This window comes from Necator americanus, chromosome X, assembly GCF_031761385.1.
Source record: "Necator americanus strain Aroian chromosome X, whole genome shotgun sequence".
Lineage (NCBI taxonomy): Eukaryota > Metazoa > Nematoda > Chromadorea > Rhabditida > Ancylostomatidae > Necator > Necator americanus.
In genome coordinates, this window is record NC_087376.1 from 22,700,724 (window position 1) to 22,718,225 (window position 17,502).

General features: G+C 43.2%; 4 protein-coding genes across 5 annotated transcripts; all 4 read left to right on the forward strand.

Moving 5' to 3' along the window:
- Nucleotides 1-298: 298 nt before the first annotated feature.
- On the forward strand, nucleotides 299-3,007 carry RB195_024886 (uncharacterized protein; the record flags this gene model as incomplete). Of its 2 annotated transcripts, none has more annotated exons than XM_064212811.1 (1): nucleotides 299-3,007. In XM_064212811.1, the coding sequence occupies one exon, from the start codon at nucleotides 299-301 to the stop codon at nucleotides 3,005-3,007; it is 2,709 nt and encodes a 902-aa protein (XP_064068692.1). The 2 variants fall into 2 exon arrangements, with proteins under 2 accessions (XP_064068692.1, XP_064068693.1); XM_064212812.1 differs by having other exon boundaries at nucleotides 371-3,007.
- An 8-nt stretch (nucleotides 3,008-3,015) lies between these two features.
- Nucleotides 3,016-3,264, forward strand: RB195_024887 (uncharacterized protein; the record flags this gene model as incomplete). Its single annotated transcript, XM_064212813.1, has 1 exon — nucleotides 3,016-3,264. One exon carries the CDS (start codon nucleotides 3,016-3,018, stop codon nucleotides 3,262-3,264), a length of 249 nt encoding a protein of 82 aa, XP_064068694.1.
- Nucleotides 3,265-5,460: 2,196 nt separating this feature from the next.
- RB195_024888 (uncharacterized protein) lies at nucleotides 5,461-5,889 on the forward strand (the record flags this gene model as incomplete). The annotated part of the gene is made up of 1 exon (XM_064212814.1): nucleotides 5,461-5,889. One exon carries the CDS (start codon nucleotides 5,461-5,463, stop codon nucleotides 5,887-5,889), a length of 429 nt encoding a protein of 142 aa, XP_064068695.1.
- A 4,202-nt stretch (nucleotides 5,890-10,091) lies between these two features.
- RB195_024889 (uncharacterized protein) lies at nucleotides 10,092-13,223 on the forward strand (the record flags this gene model as incomplete). Its single annotated transcript, XM_064212815.1, has 2 exons — nucleotides 10,092-10,239; nucleotides 13,099-13,223. 2 exons carry the CDS (start codon nucleotides 10,092-10,094, stop codon nucleotides 13,221-13,223), a joined length of 273 nt encoding a protein of 90 aa, XP_064068696.1.
- Between the last annotated feature and the right edge of the window lie 4,279 nt (nucleotides 13,224-17,502).

The following is a 17,502-nucleotide window of genomic DNA, read 5'->3' on the forward strand; positions in this document are numbered from 1 at the left end:
AAACTTCATTTTTTTCATAGCTTGAATTTGTTCGGCACTGCTGCAAATCCTACCTCACGCCTCAAAGCGGCGCAGCGGTGGCCCTGGCCGTCGGGCAGCTATGGTGGCGAGACTTCGTCTCGGCAGGTTCAACCATGCCACAAAGGTGTCCGGCTAGTAGCCCGGTCCTTGGGCCAAGGCTACAGGCTAGCTAAGTGAGGAGGTAGTACGACGATTCCGGTGCCAGGCTGCTAGCTTGCTAGTGCGACAAGCCGACCGAGGACAACACCCCCGTCGCGTCATACTGCTAATGTCTACTATGTGTTCTTCAGAAGCTAGGGCGTACCCCAGAAGCGACGCGCATTGTCCTCGCCCGGGCAATGTGGCAAATATGCGAGGGCTACCGGCTAGAGGACGAAGCCGGCCAAAGAAGTTAGTCCGCCATCGCCAGCAACATCCAGTGCGCTTGGCAACACTTAACGTTGGGACGCTTACTGGAAGAAGTCGTGAACTGGCAGACAGTCTCAGAAAACGCCGTGTTGACATATGTTGTGTACAGGAGACTCGCTGGAAAGGCTCCAAGGCAAGGGAATTAGGCGATGGCTACAAGCTGATCTACCACGGCACATCAAATCGCAACGGCGTTGGTATCATATTGAACGAGTCGTTTAGAAATAGCGTCACAGCGGTGGATCGACTATCGGATCGCTTGATGGCTGTAAAAGTAGATACAGGAGAAGTGGAATTGCGAGTCGTCTCTGCTTATGCGCCACAGATGGGCTGTAGTGAAGAAGAGAAGGCGTGCTTTTGGGAAGATCTGGAGCAGTACGTCCGATCCCTGGAAAGCGAAGAAGTACTTTTAATCGGAGGAGACTTCAACGGACATGTCGGTTCCCGGAAAGACGGATTCGAGAGTTGTCATGGTGGATACGGCTATGGAGCTCGTAACGACGACGGGTTGCGAATCCTGGAGTATGCTGTTGCAAGTGACTTGATCATTGCTAACACGCAGTATCGGAAAAGAAAATCGCATTTGATCACGTACACCAGCGGCGGTCGTGAAACACAAATAGATTTCTGGATGTTACGCCGACGAGATCGCCGACTTCTGCAGGATTCAAAAGTCATCCCTACAGATCATGTCGCTGCCCAACACCATCTGCTCGTTATGGACTTGAAAATCTCCCGTCCAAGGAAGAGACATCCAAGGACTGAAACACAGCGCATCAAATGGTGGAATCTGAAGGATCGAAAGGAGGTATTTTTCGCGTCCGTGGCTCCATCTACACTTCTCCACCCTACTCATAGTGTGGAGGAAATGTGGTTGTCTACTTCCAGCGTTATACGCTTGACCGCGGAAAACACTCTGGGAAAGACGACTCTAGGTAAGCCAAAGGTACAAAAGGTTACGTGGTTTTGGAACGAGGAAGTTCAGGCGGCAATTCGTGAGAAGAAGTCCAAGTATAAGCTCTGGTGGAGGACGCGTCAGCCTGAAGATCGGGGTGCTTACCTAGCGGCGAAGAGGGAGGCTAAGAAGGCAGTCTCCAAGGCGAAGTCGGACCGCTACAAGGCTGTATACGACATGCTTGATACCAGAGAAGGCGAGCGGGCAGTGTATCGTTTAGTCAGAGCACGTCATCGCTCAACGTTGGATATGGAGCACACCAAGATCGTTAAGGGAGCTGATGGAGCCGTTCTGCCCCGCTCTGGTCAGATCCTGGAGAGGTGGCGAGAGTACTACAATCACTTGTGTAACGAAGAGTTCTGTCATCCTCCCATCCCAACCGTTCCCAGCGTCGAGGGTCCTGTTCTACCAATTACTGCCGTCGAAGTCAGTGCTGCCCTCGCAAAAATGAAGTCGAACAAGGCAACCGGTCCTGATGACATACCTGTTGATATCTGGAAGCTGCTAGGAGATCGAGGGTCCATGTGGCTCGCAACTCTATTTAACAAGATCGTTGCAGAAGGACGGACTCCAGACGTTTGGCAAACTTCCGTGACCGTGCCTGTTTGGAAAGGGAAAGGAGACATTGCTGACTGCACCTCGTACAGGCCTATACGACTGCTCTGCCATACGATGAAGATTTTTGAGCGTGTCCTGGAAGCTCGTCTGAGGAAAATTGTTAGCGTTTCACTCAACCAGTGCGGTTTTGTGAAGGACTGCAGCACTATAGATGCTATCCATGCTGTCCGAATCCTCCTGGAGAAACATCGAGAGAAGAACCGCAGTGTGCATTTTGCTTTTCTCGATCTCGAGAAAGCTTTCGACCGTGTCCCACATGAGCTGTTATGGATGTCCATGAGGTCGCATAGAGTACCAGAAGAATATGTGAGGTGGACGAAGCTGCTTTATGCGAAGCCTACCAGCGTTGTACGATGTGCTGTTGGAACAAGCAGGCCATTCCCTGTACGAGTAGGGGTTCATCAGGGTTCCTCCCTCTCACCTCTGCTGTTCATACTGTGCATGGACACGATAACGAAGGAAATCCAGAAGCAGCATCCGTGGACTCTACTCTTTGCCGACGATGTCATGCTCGCGTCGGAGTCTCGAGATGATCTTCAGAAACAAGTGCAGTCTTGGAAGGATCAGCTGCAGCAATATGGATTGCGCCTCAACACATCAAAAACTGAGTACATGGAGTGCGGACCAAGGATAGAGGATGGTTCAGTTCGTGTTGATGGCACCGAATTAAACAAGGTGAACTGCTTCAAGTACCTTGGATCCAAAGTGACTTCCACAGGCGACATTGATCAAGAAGGTCGAGCACGTGTTAATGCTGCATGGATGAAATGGAAAATGGCAACAGGGGTACTGTGCGACAAGAAAGTCCCTGTTCGACTGAAGTCGAAGATCTACAGGACGGTTGTGCGTCCTGTTGCCCTTTACGGATGCGAGTGCTGGCCGACAACGAAAGCCTTGGAAAGAGTGCTGCACGCTATGGAGATGCGGATGTTGAGGTGGACGATAGGTGTGACGCTAAAAGAGAAAGTATCCAACGACACTCCATCTTCGGTGTCGTCCCGATAACTGAGAAGATGAAGGAGGCGCGACTGAGATGGTTTGGTCACGTATTGCGGCGGGAGGAAGATTCTGTTGCCAAAACCGCTCTGAAGCTCGACGTTTCAGGAGTGAGGCCGCGCGGAAGGCCAAAGATTCGCTGGTTAGACCGTGTGAAGCTGGATATGATAGATGCACGTTTGTGTAAGGCTGATGCAATGGATAGAACCAAATGGAAGACAAGAAGCAGAAAAGCGGACCCTGCAACAACGCGGGACAAACGCTAGGAAGAAGAAGAAGAAGAAGAAGAATTTGTTCGGCAGTTCTTTGCCAGTCCATTCAATATATTGAAGATCAGCAGTGCTACGGAAGCATAGCGTCGAAAATTTGCTTAGGAATTGATGACAAACGAGATCTTCAGACGTTAACAAAAGTGTAAGAGCGATAGTTGAAAGTAGAAGCATAGTTGCACAGAGGAGCAAGTACGCGTGCTCAAGTTGGAAAAAGTAATGCAGATAGAGTGGTTTATATGTGACCTCTCACTATAGATACCTTTTTTGGCCGATTACGAAGGCTTCGATAGGAACATCTCTTAGTTAGTTAATACATACTCTGTTGATGTGCACAGCGTGTGATGTGCTGCAGCATGTAGTCAGTCGGTGGCGTAGCGCGTCGTAGCTAATCTAATTTTATTCAACCTTTCAGGAATCAGTCCCTGACTGAAGTGAGACTTTTCCATTTAGCGTTTGAGAGTTTGAACATAATTCCTTTCCAGCAATGATGATATTTCTTGCTATCGCTTAAAAAAGGCAATTTCGGTACTGTTGCTAAGCGAAGGAAAGACATATAAGGCCGGAAAGAAAGATAATTTTAGTCCAAAGTGAACTCTACGAGTTTCTGGATAATGACGAATTAATTAAATTTCATGCAGTACGATCTTGCAGGATTGTGGAAAGTGATTTTGTCTATAATTGAGCACTTTCAAATTTTTCTCAACTAGCTTTTGAGAGAACCGGAATACCTGCAGAAATAAAAATTTGCAGTTAAAGGTTTTCCTTGATGCTCTATCAAAGTGTGACAGAGGAGTTTCGCCTGTGCTACGGTAACCTTGCAACGAGAAAAGTGCGGAATTTCAGACTTTCAGCTGCGCGTAAAAATCGATTCGGTTCTTTTTTCTGGTTTAAAAGATATAGTTGAGGAGAATTTTTCCTACCGGAAATCATCTTTACTTTTTCCAGTTGTTCCTCTTAAAATTTAGCTGAAAAAAGCTGAAAAATTTCCTAAAATTCTCAACTTTTCTCAACTAGCATTCAGAACACCATAGAGCCTCTTGAAAAGACAACTTAAACGTTTTACGGTGATTGGTTGACTTATGTTAACAGGCGTTTCTCATCGTCGCTTCCACGTTTAGGAGGAATCATCGATGCCATCAGCTCATGTGAAGGGGTCAACCCTTTTAGCGCCTAAGGAGCAGCGCAAGCGGAAGGCGAGAACTCTTAAAACTTCAGCTGGACGTTCTGGAGGGAAACACTCCTCAGTCGGATATCCGAAAGTCCAGAGCTGTTTGGAACGTTGCTTTCGACTCTGACAACCGTCCAGTTCTTCTCAGCTTCACGATACGGTTCCACAAGAGAAACCGAGGAGTTCCTCTTCAACTGAAAAACGACAAGCAGGTCTGGAAGACGAGAAATGCAGAAGGAATTTCCACCAACGTGTATCCATTCATGTTGGAGTGCGCACTACGAAGAAGCTTTGCGATGCGGGTTCTTTCACAAATGGATCCGGGACGCTGCCAGGGAAACGTTCCTGGTTCGATTGCCGCGGAAGAAGTTTGTCTATGCATTTGCAGAACAAAAATACACGTGTAATTCTGTATTCCCGCAGCACTGGTGATTTCAGCCAGGAAAAGCGTCTGAGAAGGAGGTTGCGTCGCCAGCTGCAAAAAGACCGCGAAAACGAGTGGGCATCAAGAGCGAAAGAGTTTGAAAAGGCAAGAACCAGCGGAAAGCCAATGCTTTACCAAAACAGTATAGCAGCAAAATGAAAAGATGTTCTCCAATCCTCAACACAGCTAATTGAGTAGTTGTCGGTGAGGCAACCCTTCCAATTTGAAGGTATCACTTCAAGACCTTGTTGAACCGGCAAGCGTGATCAGTTCCTAAACTCGATCACGCTGATAGAACGACAGGTGTGGTTAACAAGGAACCACCGACCAAGTCGGAGGTTCGGATCTGTATCCAAAGGATGAAGAATGGAAAATCTGGAGGAGATGAAGAGATTAGCGCGGAAATGCTGAAATGTCTTCCTCCGTCTGGGATTCATTAGATTACAAAGATCATCATTCGTTCAATATGAATAAACGAAAGGATACTTGACTCTTGGAGACACGCGAGCAAGCTAGCTTTCGTCCTGACCTATCTACTATTGAGTAGGTGTTCATCGTTAGGAGAGTGATCGAAATCTGGCAGCGGTATTCCAAGCCAATGCAATTAGCGGTTCTGGACTTTAGAGCCGTTTTCAACTCTCCTCATCGAGGCCGTCTTCTCAAGGCGCTCCGCACCGATGGAGTACCAGGAAAGTTCGTTCGCTTGCTTAATGACATGAATCAACGAACAACTGCTGCAGTTCGAACACAAGCCGGTTGCACAACACCGTTTGAGGTGGTAACTGGAGTAAGACAAGGGGCAGTGGCAGGACTCCTCCTGTTCAACTTCGCTGTCGACGACATCATGCGGAGAACAGCAGATCAGTGTCCTGTCGATATCATCCTAGCACCATCAGGACGCCCCTTGATCGATCTCGAGTACGCTGACGATGTTGTTATATTCGTGGAAAGTAGTACGGAACTTCAGCATGTTGTCAACCTTGTTTCGAAAGCTGGCTACAATCTATGGACTACGTCTAGGCCCTGAAAAATGCAAATAGATGCTGATCTATTCGAGACCTCGAACGGGAATCAGGGTGGACGGACAACCGATCAAACTCGTCGATGAGTTCTGTTACATAGGCTAACGACGACCGCCACGAGAAAGGTATTCAACAAAATCGCTAAGTTCATTACTGCATTTTGCTCCTTAACGAAATGGATGCGGTCGACCTCCATCACAAACGGATTCAAGCTGCAAGTGTACCTATCCGCAATTTGCCCCATTATGAAGGGATCAAAGACTTGAGCAGCACCATCTATGGCAATGGAGAGGCTTGATTGCACGGATAGGAAGCTGCTTAAACGGCTGCTTGGGTACTTTTGGCCCTAGGTATGCCTGTGGCACGGAGATCTATCTTTACGCGGAAATCGATGTGATGTACCGGCGGATCACTTGAGAAACGTATCAACACTTTGCACCGCCATCGAAAGTGGCTACAGGACGTTGTTTTCCCTTCTTTGGTCACGTGTTAAGGAGACCACTAAACCGACTTTTTCAACGAGTTCTGAGGAATATGTTGAGTTCGAGCTGGAAGAGGCCACCTAGCTCAAATGGAAGTTCTGGACAGGGGTGGTGAAAGGGACCTGAGGACACTCGGCGTGGATAAGCAGTTCAGACGAGACGTAAGGTTTCGCAGGATATGGAATAGCGACGAATGGATTGATTCTGTGCAATCTATCGCAAGAGATTGAGAAGCTTGGGCAAAGCTATGTTCAAGGACGGCACACCTCGTGGAAGATGCGGGTAATCGCGCCAGGCGATGACACCAGCCCGCTGATTAAGTCATTGTAAGTCAAACGTCCTTGTGCTTGTCCTCTTTCGACCTTTCTCGAATCCGTTATTCCTGTATACTTCAACCTAACAAAATCCGACTAGTCCAGCAGTCATTTCCTATTAGAACCTACGTTAGTTGATAAAATTACCTCTAAATAACACCCAAATGGGGTAGATAACTTTCTTTGAAGTTTTTTTTTGAAACCTAGTTGAGAAAAATACTGGATGCTTTTTCTAGTTTTCGAATTTTTCTCAACTAGCTTTTGAGAGAACCAGAACGCCTACAGAAATTTGCAACTTTTGCATACAAGTGTTTTTCTTGATGCTATACCAAATTATGGCACTAAATTAACCCCACTACACTAATCGCACACAGAGAAAAAGTGTGAAATTCTAGATTTTCGACGGCACTTTTAAATCTGTATTATACTTCTAACAAAGTCCGATAACTCAGTTAGCACGATATTACGCATCAATATTGAAAACGCGACGGTGAATGACGGCGCAGCAGCGTCGCTTGCTCTTGACTTGTCACAAAAATGAAATTTGAGAACAGTTTAAAGGCATCATCCCACGAATCTGAGGTGGTGCAGATTTCAGGTGGAGTATTCTTATAAGGTATAGTAGATTATGGAGAGGAGGGTTATTCCGTCCATTTCTTCGTAATTGCCGTAAAAAGTCTGGAAAAAGTGAAAAAGATCCGGAAGGTTCGACGCCGCACAAGGCTGGCGCGCTCCAGTCGAACTCCTTGTAGAAAATAGTGCGCCAGAACGCCCGAAGCCGTATCTTCCGGGCTGTTTTTTACGGCAATTAGGAAGAAATGGACGGAACCACCCCAATCTTCATAATCCACTATCGCATACGAATACTCCACCTGAAATCCATACCACCTCAGATTCGTGGGATGATGCCTTTAAGAACAACAAAATGACCTCCAATATGTGCAAAAATCAATACTTGGAACTCAACATATCCTGAGGTTATAGTTGAAAGAGTGTTCAGGGACTCCAACTTTCACATTTGTCAGAACATCGGAAAATTTTTGGAGATAAACCCATGAAATTGTTGATTTATTATTTTTTCCCGCATTTGATGTTTGCAGATGATCGTGACTTCATCTTAGTCGTCACATTAGACTCGACTAGCTTCAGCGATGGATGGATCGATTCGCGTATCGATGAAAAACGCAGCTAGCTGCGTTATTTACCACGAATTGCAGACGCTTAGAGTGGTGAAATTTTGAACGCATAGCGCATCGGCACGTCTGGTTCAGGGTTGTTAACGATAATACTACAGCGCAGCTTGTTACGATACTCTCACCGAGTATTGTTGAACACTGTTTGTCGAACGGTACTTGTTCTACACATTGCACGCGTTCAGCAATTCCCGTTTAAGTGAAGAACACACGTGCGACATGTGCACGCTGTTCTTCAGTACGTTAGTTGGCTAGTTTACTAACGTATGACAGCGGTGCATACTGTATGACATGAACATATCGTTGTTCACTGTTTAATCGCTCTCGCGACTTATGAGCGTTTGAACGGAGACAATGTGAAGGATAACGATGTTCGCCATGTGGATGTGTCATTTGCAATGCAACCTGAGCTCAAGCGTGATTACCCGCTGAACTTAAGCATATCATTTAGCGGAGGAAAAGAAACTAACAAGGATTCCCTTAGTAACGGCGAGTGAACGGGGAGGAGCCCAGCGCTGAATCTCTCGGTGTTACATCGTTGAGAAATGTAGCGTATAGGTGTAGCATTCAGTTTGTGCTGCATGTCCAAAGTCCCTTTGATAGGGGCCATATTCCTGAGAGGGTGCGAGACCTGTGCGGACAGTGGAGCAAGCTGTACGGCTATATCTTGGAGTCGGGTTGCTTGAAAGTGCAGCCTAAAGTGGGTGATAAACTTCATCAAAGGCTAAATATAGACGCGAATTCGATAGCAAACAAGTACTGTGAGGGAAAGTTGCAAAGAACTTTGAAGAGAGAGTTCAAGAGAACGTGAGATAGCTGGAGTGGAACCGGAGAGAGTTGACGTAGTCGGGTAACTAAGTTTCGCAACATTTGTGCGATTTTGATTATTCTGTAAAATTCTGCTCTGTCCTTACTTTGAACCTTTGTTGCAAGGAAAAAAGTTGTCAAAACAGCCAACTAAATCGCGATTAAGCACAACTACGCCAGATTTTTTCGACAGAAGAACTTTGTTTCTACACTAGAATAGGAGAATCTCACTTTTTCTCCTTATCCTTTCACTTCATCTCTATTTACACTTCAGTTAATCTCCAGAACAGAGTTCAAAATGAAAAAATATAGGCAGAACTCTTAAAACACATAATGTGCTTTAGTTTATAAAGCAACTTTTCCTCTGAATAGATTTACTCGCTTTCTTGTAACGCCGGCCATTCATAGCCTTCCATAATAGGAAGGAATGACTTTCGGATAGATTTTATACAACTACATCAGTGACATGTTCTTTAACTTACTAAAAAATAAGTTCGTCACAGCATTTTGAGTTGAATGATATTGTTTTCAAAGCTATTTGAGATTCTTTATTTTCTATCAGAGTGCGCGGCCCGGCTCTTTTCGCAGGGCAACGGTAAAGAGCAGGGTCAAGCGTGTAGTTGGGAAAAACACCCTCCTGGAAACGACACCCTATCTGATTATTACTAGTGTAGCCGCTCATATAGCAACCAAAAATTAGGTATGATAAAAAGAAGTAAAAAAATGATTGCTTAATAAATAAATTAAAATAATATAAAATAATAAATAAATAATAAATAGTAGCGCTATAAGTAAAATAAAAGTATATAATGTAATATAGCGATATCAATAGAATCAATAAAGGATAAAGGATAAAGTGTCTGACATTAATCAATCCGTTTGGGATGCGCCCCCACGATCACTTCAATTCAAAATCGCTTGAGGTTTACGAACATGTAACTGGTCCATACAAGGATTTGCGGTGGCTAACCGATGTGTCAAGTCCGTGTATTTATCCTCTCAGACAAGTCTGGTACCAATTTATCGACCCCGGAGGGATGAATGGCTTGGTGAGCACTAAGGCAGATTCGAACCTCCAATCAATCGTGCAGGAAGCGGAACCTCTAGCCGGTACACTACACCCGCCCCAATAGAATTAATAATAACCAGAATTGTATGGTTATTTTGATTACATGCCCATGATGTCGGGTGACGTGTGCCAGGTAGGAAAAGATCAAGAATAATAGTCGAGAAAAAGGAGCATTCAACTTCTCGTTGCACTGATCTAGGCACGGTTAGAATATTTTGTTTTAGTATTCTGTAGAGTTTCTGTAATACTATGTGTTTCAGGTAGCTTGTATGGAGGTGTAGAACAATGTGCAGCGAAAAGACAACACAGGAAGATATTCATTGCACTTTGCATATCTAACAAATGCTGTTATTCTTCTGTTTCGAGCAGCAAGGACTTCGAGCGGAGAGACTGTTCGATCAACTCCACATGTTACTGTTGTTCGCACTCACGGGTCCTCTGCCGCCTTCGTCTCACAACACAATTCTGAGCAGAAATAATTTGATTGCAGGTAACATTGAATTTCAATAGAACTCATAAATAGACTAGAAAAAGTGTTAGCAAGAAAGAAGGCCCTTATCAGTAGTGGGAGCCGCATAATCTGCAGAAATGACCCCAGAACTACTACGTTCAGCAGTGTACTCGATTGATCTGAGAGTGCAGCTTTCGTTGTCGTAGGTGAAGAAGTGAGCCATGCATCTCTCCGCGTTTTTGTCTTGTTGGCCACTCGGCTGAAAGTCCTGGTTCGGAGTTAACCTCATTTAAACATATAAAGCTCTCCTCAGGAGATAGGGCGGAAATATCGTGATACATCCTGATACTGTAAATAGTGGATTTAGTCTATAAATAGATCCAATAAATAATTATCATTAGGCGTGAAGAGTAAATGACGTGTTCAGATAATAAACAAACACTAACTAATGAGCAGTCGAATTGCCGAAGATGCTACAGAAAGACCGATCTCTATCACATTGGCTACTTACCAAAAATATCCTCTAGGTGTATTAGGTGAAAGCACGCAGCATTAGCACGAAATAGATGCCACAAACGCTACTGCAAGGCTTACAAGTGTGTTAGTACATATGCAAACATACAATTTGAAAGAATGAGTAAATTCTCAGTGTGTATTCGTCAACACAATTTTACTGCTCGACATTGATAAAAAGATAATCAAAAGTTCGATCACCACCGAAACCATTATTTTGCAAAATGGAAAAAAAAACAGTAGGAAACGTTGAAGCACACGTTTCAAAACTATTCTCACTCTATTTGCTACTATTTACAAAAAATTATACTCAACGGCAATGGAAACGAACGGCTGAGAGTTCGATCCCTACCGGAATTTTTCTATTTTTGCAAAATGGAAAAAATAATTAATGCCGACACAGATGACATTCTAAAAGCATTTTCGCACTATTTTCTACTTCTTACACATAATTTTACTCATTGACAATGATTGCAGACGGTGAATAGTTCGATCTTGATTTTCGCAAAACCGGAAAAAAAAATTACGGAGAAGAACATCTCACCAGCAGTTTTTCTGAAATTGAATCTAGACCACTATCCGCCGCATATAGACAGGATAAGATATAGGCGTCACTTAGAGGTCATTTTAGCGATTAGAACCACGTCCTGGATGGAGATTATTTTTGGATTGGTCAGATTTGTTAGCTCGAAATAAGCACGAATACAGAGAAAATAGAAGAAGGCAATTGTTGCGACTTTTGTAAATGAGGATGCGCTATAAAAGAGTTGAAACATCATTTTCAGGGTCCCTTTGTTTTGAAAGCTTGAGAAAAAGTTGGGAAATTTAGCATTGTTCTCAAATTTTTCTCAACTAGCTTTTGAAAGAACGAAAACTACCTGAAAAAAATAAAAATAGATTCTGGTAGCAAAAATCTTTCTAAACCATCCAAAAATCTCTATAAACCGAATCATTTTCATAAAAAAACGAGCTGATTTAGTTAGTTAGCTGAGCATCAAAGAAAACTCTTAACTGCGAATTATGACCTCTGTAGGTGTTGTGGTTCTCTCAAAAGCTAGTTGAGAAAAACTCGAAAATTTGAGGCAAAGGTTAGACTTTTCTTGCCTAGGTTTCAAGAAACTAATGAAGCTAGCAGCGCCAAACGTTGTAATAATATAGAAGAAATTTCTCTCTACAAAGCCAGCTCTGTTGCATGAAAATTACTTTGAGCGCCGTTATTTAGCAACTCGTGGCGCCTACTTTGTACTAATTTTATTCCTAATTGCGTCTGTAGATGCTTTTTTTTCGCTCAGTGACAGTATCAAAATCATCATTGCTTTTTTGAGTGATGATAAGAAATTCGTCACTGTAGGATGAGAAATGTGCTCTTTAAATTCTTTTACGTTAAATACAAATTCTTGACCGCCGTAACGATAACACCAAGACATCGCATTGCGCAGTCGAATCTCAGTGAGATGTACGCATCATGATTATTTCGATGGAGTACATAATAGCTAATTAACAGATGTCCCTATCGAAGCCTTCGTAATTACGCATAAACATGCGATCGATAGGAAATGGTCACGCATAAGGCACTTTATCTACACTACACTTACCAACTTGAGCAATCGTACTCGCTTTTCACTGCGACTATGCTTCTGCATTTACCTAGTGCTCTTGGACTTCTGTTAGTTTCTGAGAATTTCGTTTTTCATCCGTTCTTAAGCGAATTTTCGACGTTACGTTTCCGTAGCACTGCTGATCTTCAATATATTGAATTGGTTGTAACGAAGGAGTGCCGAAGCAATGTGCAAGCTATGAAGGAAATGAAGTTTGCCTCCCATGGTCTCTTAGTACTCAATAAGAAGTCACCTCTGGTTAGTTCCATTTCTTTTACATTTTACGAGTGAAGTGTAGAGCCTTTACTTATCTCAAGACGGAGTTTAACTTCTTCTTTCCAACGTATGCACTTGAAGAGTTCGTAGACGTTATCTTGGTATCTGTTGGTACTGCGTATATCCTATAGAACAAACACCCGGAACTTAGATGGAAACAGTCGCATCTTGGGCCACCGCATGATTCGATGCAGTCAATAATCCAAGGGAAAGGGTTGCCGATGGCTGAATCAGGCAATATGCTCGTCGTGTTGATGTCAGCACACTTGTTCCCCGTACATGATCCTATATCTGGGCACCTTTTACTGTCGATAATTTTTTTGTACCACATTAGGGGTATACGTTACCGGTATGCAGTCGCAGATTATCCCACCGAAGACGCGTTCTTAGTACGATACAGTTGTTTCTCTGGAAACTTATGCACACGTCTTTTTTGAAGGGGTCATCTTTACCACTGAGGCTACTTCTACTTTACAGCTGCTTTTTCTGTTGTGGTTCGACAGTTTTGCAGGTGATGTTGAAAAATGTTCACCTCCTGGCATGCTACAGTTTCTTGCAAGAAGCTGCATATGGCTAATGCTTGCAGAATTCGGTTTGGATGTTGCTGTTTTCCTCTATGGAGAACCCAGAGAGTAGTCCGCTGACAGCAACACCATATGAAGAGTACCATTAAGTCAAGTATTTTGTCTATTGCCGCAATGATGATGCGGAATAGTCGGCCAACTGTAACTGGTATGTAACAAAGGGTGTAACAGATGGCAATGAGAAGGTATAGTGTTATACCTAACCCTGCTATTGCCACAAGGGCCAACATTCGGGGTTTAAAATATTGGCGGCATACACAGTGCAGTTTATTGCAGGGCAGAAAGGTAGTGCTGAACAAGCCGTTTCAACTGTGGTGGGACTATCTCCTATGCGTATTTTCCAGTTTACTTCAAAGTCGTAAAGTACTTCTTCTGGTGGCAAGCGTAAGTTTATGTAGTGGAGGTGACTTCTCCCTTACGCAATAATTGTTAACGCGTAATTCATATTCTTGTGCCTGTGGGGCATAAAGGTATAACCTTGTTGTTGTTTTTTGCATTCTGTGGCATAATTCGGGTGGGGATAATTCTGAGTCGTTTTTGGTTTCTCTCTTGGAATTTTCCCTTGACAAACGAGATGACAACCAAAGTGAGGGCCATCTTTGGATATAGTGTTGTAGGCCACGTTATCGATGATCTTTTTGTGGTCAATCCGTAGATAATACCGTTGTTCTGACGGTATTCTTTCGTAAAACGAGGTTTTCTAGTGATTCTTTTTTTGTGGACCGTCCGTTATAAGAACTATTTCACCTTCCCGGACTTCGTAAGCGTTTCCTCGTTTACCGTCAATGGTTCAGCGATGTTGCTCTTGAAGAGCTGTTAAATAGTTTTTCCATTTTTCCCAGAAACGTTCTGTTAGAGTGTAGGAAGCAATGCTTTTTAAGTTTGTAGTCTGGTTTCGAATTGTTATGCTTCCGAGGGAGGTAGGAAGATGGGATCTGCCCTTTCTCCTTCTGAGAAATTAAACGGAAGAGTCATTTCCATTTTGCTTTACACGAAATCTATCCGACGGAAAGGTAGAAAAGCATCGTTGATATCGTCTTTTTGGTAGGTGAGAGACCTACAGACATCAAGACATCCTTCGATTTCTACGAGGAATGTGTGCAGCTGCTCTATTGTTGAAATGCGTCTTCTAATCGCCTTGAATAGGGCTTGTTTGACTGATTTTATGAGACTTTCGTAGAAGCCGCCTTTCCAAAGTGAATAAGGAATGTTATGCTTCCATTCGATCATCTGATTGCTCATATTACGAACTATGTCTTCATTGGTTGAAGTATCGGTTAGAGAATCGTTCAAGATTTGACTTACCAATGTAAAGGTTGGTGCATTGTCACAGGTAACTAGGTGTGGTTTTCCTCTACGAGCTACGAATCAACGAAATGCGTTCAGAAACTTCTCAGTGGTTCCGTCAGATACGATTTCCAGATAGATGAGGAGAGTTACGTAACATGTGAATATGCATCTATAAACGTTTGTACGTTCCTTATGATCATCATAGACGGTTACAGGGCCGAAATAGTCCAGTCCTATATTTTCAAACGCGCGTGTTTTTGTTACTCTCCTTGTGGAAGATCGGCCATTTCGAATATCTATATGGTAGATTATTCATTTTTTGAGAGGGGACACAAGACCGCATGCATTTCTTCACTTGTTCTCGAAGCCGTGGAATCCAGTACTGTTGTCGAACTTCTGCTATTGTATGTCCTGTACTGTTATGATGTGCTTCGAGAATAATAAGACGACACAGCTCCGTATTTGCAACAATAAGGATGGGATTTTTTGCTATAATGTTTAAATTGGATTTATTAGGATGTCCACATACTCTAAACACATGATTTTCCTCTTCTTTCAGATTCAAGTTGTTTGACAACTGCTTCTTGTACTGAGAATTGAGGTGTACCTGCTGCTGATTTCTGACGAGTATGCTAGTATGTCAGTAGCGGTGAGCTCTTGATCCTCTGCTTGTCGAACTAGGCAGGGTAAAGAATCTCGGAGCCTTTCCTGCAGTGGGCCTTTTAGATGAGTTGTAATGCTTCTCAGAGATTTCATCACTGGGCTAAGATCCTCAGTGACTTGGTTTTAGTATTGTACCTTGTTAGATCAAGCATTTCTTCGACGTTATCAGTCGTTGTGTGTGCTTTTATAACATTCGCTTCTACGTTCAGTAGAATATCATTTTGTAATTCCGCATTTTTAACAAGGGAAAAGAGAGTGGATGTAAACCCGTCATTGTGAATTTTCCCAAGAGGATAACCATCCCACCACATATGAAACACGAATTCATAATTGGAAGCTCCTCGTGTTCCAATGTCTGCAGGATTCCATTTTATGTCGATATAGGCAAATTCCACTCCAACTTCCCTACGCTCTAATGACAGAACAATGTCGCGTATCTCGCGTATGCGATTTTTGACGTAGGGTCTTCTTTCATGATGATCCAGAGAACCTTTCGGCCAATTTAAGACGATTCTCGAACCCTTAGAAATTGACTTTGTTTATGCTTATTGAAGATTTTAAGCTTAGGAAGGTATTGAAGGTAAGTCGTGCTCCAATGGTTATTATTTCCTGTTTCGGTACCGTGGTTGGTCGTTTACTGTCCGTAACCTTAGATTTAGCCACGAGAAAAGTGGATTCCCTTTGGCTAGTGAGATGAGTACATGCTGTCGTAGCAATTCCACTAGCGTCTGAATAGGTTACCAGTGTACACGTTGCGGAGTTGTCGAGTGTGACTTTCCACGACACATTTTTATGGAAGTTGGATTTTCGTTATAATGAGGTTCCACTAACGTATATGTTCTTCATTGAGTAGTTCATCCCGATCATATTGCTCCTTCCACAAAAGTTGTTGGAAACGTTTTGCTTTGAACAGGAGTGGTATGAACTATCCCAGTGGGTCATAGATGGAAGCAATTTGTTGAGCAACGGTTCTTTTGCCAACAAATTCTATCGTAGGCAGCTTAATCGATAATAAGAAGTTGTCGGCTATAGAATCCCAATAGATTCCAAGTACCTTAGGGCACAGATTTGAAGAACGATCCTTTGTGGATATTGCATCCATGATGTCCGTGTGGTTCGTGACAAATGCTCTTACGTTCATCTTGAGGTCGTTAAAGATAGATTTTAGCTCTTTATATTTTTGTACGTTCTCAAAAATTGTTTCTGCTCCAACAAATAATTTATCGACATACAGATAAGACGAAATTTCTCGAGCTAATCCGTCATTATTGATATAGTTGCTCAAGTGGAAGAGGATTGTTGCGCTGTGAAGAAATGGTGAAGCATTGATCTCAAAGGTGACTCTGGCAAATCTGTATGCCACTAGATTATCATTTGTCAATGGTTTGGTAATATCTCTGGTCCATAAGCATCTTGCAAAATCTCTGTCGTCTTGGTGAAGATGTGCTTGAAGAAATGCCTTCTCCACGTCTGATAGAAGAACGTATTTTGCAGTGCGGAAACGTAGAAGAATTCCGTGCAGCTTAGGCGGTATGGTTGGTCCTTGATGGAGAATATCATTGAGTGAAGGACAGTTTTTATAATGCGCGGATGCATCAAACACTACTCTTAATTTCGTAGTTTCATTTCTGTGGGGTGAACACGGGTTGATGTGGAAGATAGTGCTTGATATTCCCAACTGTGTCTTTGTTCTCGTCCACTTTTTCGAGGATATTTTCAGTAAGTTGGTCTTGAAAGATGCTGTGATATTGCTGAAGAATATGTGGTTCTTGTTGATATTTGCGAGGCATGCTTCGCAGTCGGTGGAGCGCTAATACTTTATTGTCTGGAAGGTATTCATGATCTCCCTTAAAGAGAAGTCGAAGAACATAACCAGCATTTCGCCTGGCAATAGAGTTGTTGAAGTTTTTCAGTACTTGTGCGTTTATATTAGCTTTTTCTTAATTCTCGGGACCACAGAACTCCTTTTCTACATCATGAGACTGAATGTTCCAGTGACGTTCCCATGGATCTTCATAGTCATGACATTCCATGTAATTTACTGAGGTGTGGATTTGATTTCCATGCTGGATTTTATCATTCATACGTTGTCCAACCAATATTTCTGGAGGTGTAGTGTTTTCCTCGCATGGAGTGCTAAGTTTTATTTGTTGTTGATGAATGAATTGTGGGTCTTCTTTCCCTAATTTTCCTTGAGTGAAGCCCTTCGTAAGGTTGTCGTGAGTGTAGACGCGAAGTTTATATTGCTTTCCTTCAGAGTCCCATACATTCAGACATGTTTAGGAGCACTGAATTTCCTTGGAGGTTTGTGCTCTAAAGGTTTGTAGTTCCATAGCATCAGTGTCTTGACTAGGTAATTCAAGTTCCTTGGCAAGTTT